This window comes from Carassius auratus, chromosome 25 (genome assembly GCF_003368295.1).
Source record: "Carassius auratus strain Wakin chromosome 25, ASM336829v1, whole genome shotgun sequence".
NCBI lineage: Eukaryota > Metazoa > Chordata > Actinopteri > Cypriniformes > Cyprinidae > Carassius > Carassius auratus.
Genome location: NC_039267.1, coordinates 19,245,823 through 19,255,134, shown reverse-complemented (window position 1 = coordinate 19,255,134; position 9,312 = coordinate 19,245,823). Strand labels below are relative to the sequence as shown.

General features: G+C 38.7%; 1 protein-coding gene across 1 annotated transcript; it reads right to left on the bottom strand.

Annotated features, from left to right (window-relative positions):
• Positions 1-4,144: 4,144 nt before the first annotated feature.
• LOC113043607 (achaete-scute homolog 1b-like) lies at positions 4,145-5,919 on the bottom strand. The gene has a single exon (XM_026203104.1). The coding sequence runs from the start codon at positions 5,649-5,651 to the stop codon at positions 5,127-5,129; it is 525 nt and encodes a 174-aa protein (XP_026058889.1). The 5' UTR covers positions 5,652-5,919; the 3' UTR covers positions 4,145-5,126.
• Positions 5,920-9,312: the final 3,393 nt, after the last annotated feature.

Genomic DNA, 9,312 nt, shown 5'->3' with positions numbered 1-9,312 from the left:
AAGTCAGTTTCGATTCGAGATAATATTCAAAATTCTTAAATGAAAATTAAGACCGTAAAAGTCAATTATGAGATGAAATCGAAATTATGATGATCAAAATTATGAGATAAAAAGTCAAAATTAGGATGTAATTTTTTGTCATAATTTAGTTTTTAGATTTTATCTCACAATGTCAACTTTTTGTGTCATATTTATTACTAAGTACCCCACAATTTTGACTTTTTATGTCATAATCGTGACAAAAGCGCGATTTTTCCCCTTATATTGTGGAATGGGCCAAAATGATATACAAGAGAGTAAAGAAAAATAAAAAAAATCTTTTAAAATTTTACTTTGAAACACATATCCAGAAATGTACTTTTGAGAACAATTTAAAAATTTCAAATGAAAGTTTAAATGTATATGTCATGTGGCATATACTTAATACATGTCTGTGTAAATGTGTAGCTGAACATATATATTAATAGTTTTAATAATAGTTTAATTTGTGATTAAATTTTATGTTTTTATATTTTACATTTAGAAAAAATTGCTATTTATTATTTGAAAACATTATTAACTGATCAGTGTAAATGCTTCATAGGAGAGTGAAACAACATGACATCTCACAACCCCAATGAACCTTATCATGTCATAAAGAGACATCAAGAGAAACAATAATAATACTTTTTCTCACTAGTCACTAAAACATAATTTTCCCAATTTTTATTCTTTAAATAAGGCTTTTATTATTATTATTATTATGGTTGTAATACACATAGTTGTCACATAGTTGTACCACCCTGACATTTTGACCATGTTTTTATTTTAAACATTTATTTATGATAGAAGAAGTGTATTCACTGTATCCATAATGTGCATTTTAAATGTACTTTTGAATGAATTAATAGATCTGCACACTTTCTTTTGATTTGGGCCACCATGGTATCATTTCCAGAAATCTAGTACTATTACTATACTAATGCCACTAGATTAGTGTACAGCAATTATACTTTTTGTGTGAAGACTATCTGAAAACTTAGTTTGGAGTCTGTGGCATAAAAATTCCACAGTGCAAAAACTGACAACCAGACCCCCTGGTTCTTCCTTTATCCAGCGAACAACAAACCCAACGAGGGTCCAGTCCCAGCAGTCATTAGACACATATAAGCTCACTATCAGAAGTCTAGCAGCCCCCTGCTTTAATCAACTTTAATTAGCAGCTCCGTCGTTGTGGAATTACCCCCAAAATCAGGAATGCTGGGTGGAAAAAACTGGATGGAAAGCTGAAAGGAGCGAGAGAGCCACAAAGAGTGCAAAGGGTTGAATAAAGTGTGTGTGTGTGTGTGTGTGTGGGTGGGGGGGGTTAAAATAGTTTCAATTGAGTCCACGCTTGGCACATTCATCCGTTATTCGGCTCAAATCTGGGTTTTGTTCGAGCCGGAGTAAAGTAACGTCAATCATCTCAACAGTTTTTTTTGTATATATTTTAAGAAATTGTTATGAAATTGGTCTGGCACACAATGAGGGGCTCCCCTACCCGAACCTCCCATCTATATTAGACCGAAAGGTCGAGAGAGAGCGAGTGAGAGAGTGAGATTCGCCACTACCAAACCGCTGGACACGCATCAAAGTGACAGGAGCGTCCAATCAGATTTGTCTAACAGGCATTACATGATGAATATGGTGCGGCTGTGGCACAAAGGCTTCTTTGTGTGGGCCTGGAGTGAAGGCCATTCACTGCTCCAAACAGCCAGCCAGGGTGGAAGTAAATGGCCAAAAGGCTCTCATCAGAAAAAAAAGAGAGAGAAGCCAAACTTGTGCGGTACAATGGTCCATGCAAATGACAGCAAACCCCCTGTCCACAGCTCTGTGAGACACTGTTAGGTCGTCTGAAGTTTAGACGGCTTAGCGCTGTCAAAGTGTTAGGCTTGGCGTATTCAAACTCTTTTTTCTAAGTGAAAAGCATGTTTTATCTCTCTCCTGCTTAAAGACAGAAGTCTTGTGAGTTTTTGTTGGGATTTATAGGCATCCTGAGGCTTTTGCAGAAAGCAGAGGAGTTTTATCTGTGGATAGAATGGCGAGACGCTGCTGTGAGCCTCTGATGTTAACATGCAAGAAAAGACAAGAAAACAAAAGCTTCTGACAAAAAAATGTGCTATCTGTGGAGCTATGGTAACAAATACTAAAACAACTACAACAATTTTCAACCATGTTACTAAAAATGGGGACACATCTGAATATAGTTTCAAAGCCTGATTTGTGTGACTAATTGAGTAGTAAACATTAAATATCACAATTAAACAGAACAAATGTATAACATGCATTGGCAGCAGGGTTAGTAACAGGATGGCAAATTTAGGCTAACTTTAAAAGTTAACTAGTTGCAATCAGATACTAGTTTGTAGATATTGATGAACTAATACTTACCCCCCCAAAAATTTTTACTTTAGTAAGAAAGCAAAGGCAGTGAAAGCCACAATTTCCAAAAAAAAAAGAAAATGGAATTAAATGTTTTAGTTTCTTCCTGCCATGTTGTAGAAAAGTGACCAATGAATCTTGTCGTATATCACCTCGTCCGTACGATTTTCAGATAAACTCACTTTTGACGTAATCGTGGACATACGATCTTCCGACCATCTGAATTCACACCGTATACGCCTTTAATACATATACAGGCACATTTTCTACCAATTACCTCCTTAAATAACAAAAAAATATTGCCCATTGACTTTAGACTTTAGACCAGGTTTGAGTTGGTCTATGGCGCAGTCTATTTTCAGCTCCTTAAAATAGCAATGTGCCAGCAATGCGCCTGAACACACCTCTTGTTTAGACCAGCACGCACATGAGCGCAAAAATGGGCACAAATGCATTTGCTAATTAAAGAACCTGGCGCTGGACGGGAAAATGTGAACGGCGCCGGACTGAAACTAGCAAACACACTTGCGATGCGCCTTGCGTCACATTGTGCCGGGTGTATGATAGGGCCCTTAGTTTAGTTTATGGTCACATAATATATTCACACAGCAAACAGTTATTTTATGTAATGATGATATTTCAGAATATTACTGTTTTTACTGTATTTTTAATCAAATAAATGCAGCCTTCGTGAGCATAATTACTATAGTGATAAATACAGTAGAGAAATAAAAACAGATAACTAGATTTCTTTTAAAACCCACAAGCATGTTATCTAATTTTCTGGGGGTGCACTCGAATATCCAGTCAATTTGCACTAAATATCATGACATAAATTACACTTCAAGTGTTCTTTCTCTTAGAAACTAGAGTTGGCCCGGCGTTAAACACAGTGACGTGTCATTTCAGACCCCGTGAAGGTCAGCAAAGATGAACTATATTTCAAAATTAAACAATAGCCCACTAGTAAGTGATTTATGCTGAGTATATTTTTTCTTTTGGTGCCCTTAAAGATATAGAAGAATCCATAAAGAGATGAATAATTACTGTCATAAATCACTCCCTTATTTTTTTTAAACTCCAACCGAGAGGGTTCGTCAGCTAACCAATGGGGTGGAGCAGATGTGTCCCACCAAACATAGGCACGTGGCTCACACCTGCTTAGAAAAACACTTTATGGGGGGCGAGGGGCCATAGGTGCCCCCCTCACGTTAGATGGGGGTGGGGGGGTGGCATCATGTGCCTGTTTTTTGGAGGAGATAAATAGATCTTTATCTTGCCTTTTACAGCCACTAAATCTAATCAAAGTTTTTATGCATGAACTGCATCCATTACAACTCTTGATGGGCCGCCTACTGAGGGATCATTAAATGAGATCTTTGAGTTTTTATTGGGCCCATTTGAAATGTAAAAGCCTGCAGGAGATATTCAGTCATTATTTTAATTATTAACAATAAGCAGTGTCATTACACATATAGAAATGCATAAAGGCACCTGTTGGGAGGCACAATGGCGTCTTTGGTTTGGTTTGACAGGGTTTGAAAAACTCAGTTGGGGTTATACACCGACAATAAAAAAAGACCAATCGCCCTCGGATGAGAATTCTGACCCATCTTTGTCATCACAAAATTGCCCCTAGAAAGGGTGGAAATAGCCCATCTATGTAGTGTGTCTTTGTAAAGAGACATAAAGGGCGTTTTGTGGTTCTTCCACAACCACAGGGACATTTAATCACCTCACTCTTAAAAATAAAGAAGGGTTTTCTTGCAGCAAAGCCATAGAAGAACCATTTTTGGTTCCAAAAAGAACCTTCCAGTGTACAGTTTTATACATTTAGAAGGTTCTATGGATGTTTAAGGTCTTTAATGGAACCATCGATGCCACTGAAGAACCTTTATTTTTAGTTTGAACGAGTTTGAAAATCAACCAGAAAGACTGACGTACGTATAAATAGAGCAGATTTATTTATAAAACATTTGGACAAAATATATTTGTTAAAATCATTTATGTACACTACTAAGAATGGACAAGTGCATTGAAAAAGTCCACCATGTATGGTTTCACAGGAAGAACTACATCTACAATACAATTTTGATAAATACAGATCGACAGATCAACTCTTCTCCAGTGTTAAAAGCAACTTAGATCTAAACGGAACAGTTATTATTATCATTACAAACAATCTAACAGCATTCATCATCACAAAGAGGCTGTTGTGCTCCACTTACAAAAATATATCTTCATCTTTAACAATACAAACATTTATTGTACAAATTTCAACGTAGGTCCTTAAGCAGACCTGGTAGTTGGTTGTAGGTAGTAATAATAATCAATATTCCCATTAACTTGACATTCTTAGGGAAGTTGGTCTCATCTAAACGGCATCAGTTGTGTCAACATATCATGCCCACAATTGCACTTATGAAATGTGTTCATCCAGTCAGACTTGTTTTGCAATTGTAAAGCTCATCAGTCCCACTGGGGCTTGAACCTGCAACCTTTTCCAGCTTAACCACTAAGCCACAGCGTCCCAGACTGCTGCCCGTCGAGTCAACAGCTGAATCTGTGAAGTTTACAAGAGTCCAGGTTTGTTTGGAACACAGTAGCTGGTTTCTAGATCATCTCGGACCAGTAACAAACCAGCAATAAACCAGCAACCACTTCCATAATCTGGGTTTCCCAGCAGTCACGTGAATGAAGGTTTGGGTGAGGATCGTAAAATCTCATCAGTAGCGATCAAACCAGGTTGTGAAGTCCAGCAGCTCTTGGTCCTCGGAGCTCAGGTGCTCGTAACTCCCTTCATCGGATGAATACGAGGAGTGTGGCGACTCGGGATCGGCCGAGTACGCGTTGGAGAGCGTCGGTGACGGAACGCCGCACTGGAACGCGGCAGAAATCGCGTCGTGCTCGTCCAACAGCTGCTGCAACGCGCGGATGTACTCCACCGCGGAGCGGAGCGTCTCCACTTTGCTCATCTTCTTATTGGCCGCGCCGTTGGGGACGTGCTGGCGCAGCGTCTGGAATCCCATATTGACCTGTTTGACGCGGTTCCTCTCGCGTTCGTTGCGTCGCGCCACCGCGACGGGCTGCTGCTGCGGGATGCTGTATCCCAGCCCGTTAAACGCGAGCCTCCGCTTGCAGCGCAACAGCTCCGGCGAGCGCGAGCGCTGTCTCTTCAGCACCTTCGACTTGGTTTGCGCGCACTCTTGCAGGATGACGGACGCGTCGCATGCACTTTGCGCAGCATCCATGGTTTTTTGGCAAATCTTCTCGCACGACAAATCCAGTGTCACTGTCACAAAACTAGCGACGCACGACTCTCGCGCCCTTCGCGTGGTGTTGTGGTCCCTCGCTTCTGCTACAAACTTTGGCAGCTCTCGGCTTTTTCAACACGCGTCGGACACCCCACCCCCTCTGAAGACGCACGCTTCTCGCGCGGGACTCCGCCCGCCGGGTGACGCTCCGCGAGCCGGGCGCGTGGCTCCGCGAGCTCAATAAACAATCGGACGCTTTCACTGCGCCAGCACGCGCGGTGTGCTCATTTGCATCCCAATATCCGCAGCCTCAAAGCCCATTGGTGGATTTAAACTGAATGAGAAACCACAAAATGTGCGAAATAAAAGGCGAATGGCTTCATAGATGCTTTTGAAAATAACAATGAGTCTTTAAAGGGGTTCGGTTTAGATTTGTTCTCTTTTGGACTAACGAAAATACCAACGTACAGAAATGTGATATAAGACATGTATTAGAATGCATGTGAAAAGCCTGGACTGATTACTGCTAATACTGTGGCATCCAAAAGTCGGTAACACTACATTTTAAGGTGTCCTTTTTACACCTTCCACTTACTATTATAAAAACAATAGCCGACATTATATGCATAATTACATACAAGTAACTCTAAACCTAGTGCTAACCCTAATATTTCTCAGTAGCCTACTTAAATGTATAATTACACTGTAACCAAGACACCTTAAAATAAAGTGTAATCCAAAAGTCTAATGAATGTTGTTGCTGACTTTATTATATAAAAATATGGAAGAAAATGCATGAATATGGCATCAGTACTCAAACTGGACTAAACCTGATGATTGCAGTTGCACGAGCTAAGAAGAGAGAGAAGGCCTGATGAGTTCACTATGTTGCTTACAATTGATTAGTGAGTTAGCAATAAGCAACTAATTAATCGTGAGAATCGGTCGCTATAGGATACTTAAGTGTTAGCCTACTAATATTTGTTATTCATTTTACATAATAATAATAATATAAAAATCTTATTATTATTTTAAAAATCAGCGCGGTTTGTTTTTCGTTTATTTAAAAAAGAAAATTAAAAAGTCACGTGATGAAATCATTCTTTGTGACTTACAATTGGCCATTTGCTCTAATCACATCTGAACGCTTCAGACAGACGCAGCCAGCTGCCCTGCAATTAGTGTGTCACTAAATAAAAAGCCACCTCTGAATATTTTATCTATTTATTTAGCCCAGATCACACTATATTTTATATTTTATTAAATACAAACTCACTGAAAGTGAACAGAATACATATTCAGTCAAAACAACTCAAGGCAGTCTGTTGTTTTATTTGCTCGTCTAGCTGTATTTAATGCTTCATAATAGCTGGAGCAGTAGAACTATAAGGTGTATAACAGGTGTATGGCGGAATCCTGCTCCCTCTAGAGGTGAAGAGTGGCACTATACTTTCCAAAACTTTTTTAAAAGTCTCTTTAGAAAGGCCTTTTGCTCCTGGTACTTCATCAAAAAAGAAATCGCTAACACATTATCATAATGATCGGATTTTTATTTATTAGATTAACTAACAATGGACAACACAATGTTTACAGTGTTTAATTTAATGTTTATTTATTCAGAGATGCAAACAGGAAAGAGGAAAAAAAGACGAGAACTGCGCAGACCGGGGTATGCTCCATACGGAATTTAATTGAAAGATATGTGCATGCTCATTTGTAATTACTTATATATATATATATATATATATATATATATGTATGTATGTATGTATGTATATATATATATATATATATGTATGTATATATATACATATATATTAAAGTAACTGTGTAAAATACATATATATTAAAGTAATGTCTAAACGTGTAGTTTTGCACTTAAATTCTTGTCGCAAAATAGAAAAAAACAAATCCTATGTATGTTATAAAAGATGAAGTGCTTTTTTAAGTTTACTACATGGTTGCTTGCATTTAATTATGCATAATTTATTGTTGTTAAAATATAAGTACATGAAGCGTTAAAACTGTTGTGTAGAGGTTTAATGTCCAGTAGAGGGCAGCAACCACTGATCATTACTAACTCTTCAATGATTCAACAAAAACACAGCTGCATCTCAATCAATTACAATGTCGTGGAAAAGTTCATTTATTTCAGTAATTCAACTCAAATGGTGAAACTTGTGTATTAAATAAACTCAATGTACACAGACTGAAGTAGTCTTTTGTTCTTTTAATTGTGATGATTTTGGCTCTCATTTAACAAAAACCCACCAATTCACTCAACAAATTAGAATACTTCATAAGACCAAAAAGAAAAAAACATTTTTAGTGAATTGTTGGCCTTCTGTCAATGTACTCAATATTTGGTAGAGACACTTTACTTTAATTACTGCCTCAGTTCAGCGGGGCATGGAGGTGATCAGTTTGTGGCTCTGCTGAGGTGGTCTGGAAGCCCAGGTTTCATTGACAGTGACCTTCAGCTCATCTGCATTGTTTGGTCTCTTGTTTCTCATCTTCCTCTTGACAATACGCCAAAGATTATCTGGTGAGTTCGCTGGCCAGTCAAGCACACCAACATCATGGTCATTTAACCAACTTTTGGTGCTTTTGGCAGTGTGGGCAGGTGCCAAATCATGCTGGAAAATGAAATCTTCAAAAAGCTGGTCAGCTAAAGGAAGCATGAATTGCTCCACACATTCTTGGTAAACGGGTGCAGCGACTTTGGTTTTCAAAAAACACAATGGACCAACACCAGCAGATGACATTGCACCCCAAATCATCACGGACTGTGGAAACTTAACACTGGACTTCAAGCAACTTGGGCTATGAGCTTCTGCACCCTTCCTTCAGACTCCAGGACCTTGGTTTACAAATCAAATACAAAACTTGCTCTCATCTGGAAAAGGGGACTTTGGACCACTGGGCAACAGTCTTTGTGTGGTGGCTCTTAATGCCCTGACCCCAGCCTCAGTCCATTCCTTGTGAAGTTCACTCAAATTCTTGAATTGATTTTGCTTGACAATCCTCATAAGGCTGCGGTTCTCTCAGTTGGTTGTGCTTCTTTTTCTTACACACTTTTTCCTTCCACTCAATTTTCTGTTAACCTGCTTGGATAAAGCACTCTGTGAACAGCCAGCTTCTTTCTAATTTGTTGAGATAGTGAATTGGTGGATTTTTGTTAAATGTGAACCAAAATCATCACAATTAAAAGAAAAAAAGACTTAAAGTCAGTCTGTGTGCATTGAGTTTATATTTAATACACAAGTTTCACAATTTGAGCTGAATTACTGAAATGAACTTTTTCCAAAACATTCTTATTTATTGAGATGCACCTGTAACGACAGCCCACATTCGTTTTATGCAGCGCTGACATCATACGACACATTTTAATCCGTTAAAATGGTAATTCACAGGACCGGTAGAGTAGTTCTGGGAAGGTTTGGCTGTAGTTTTGTCCAGATGTCATTCCAGTAATGGTGTGCTGAATAGGCCTACTGTAGGTTTTTATTTCCATGCAGCCACAGGTGTCTTAAACTTTCTCAGTTTTTCATGAAATCGTAAAAAAGGGAAATGAAAACACCCATTATTGCTCGATTTTAGGCGAGGGCCCGTGTCAGCGGAATCGAGTCAAGAGACTTTGGTATTGGGGAACAACCTC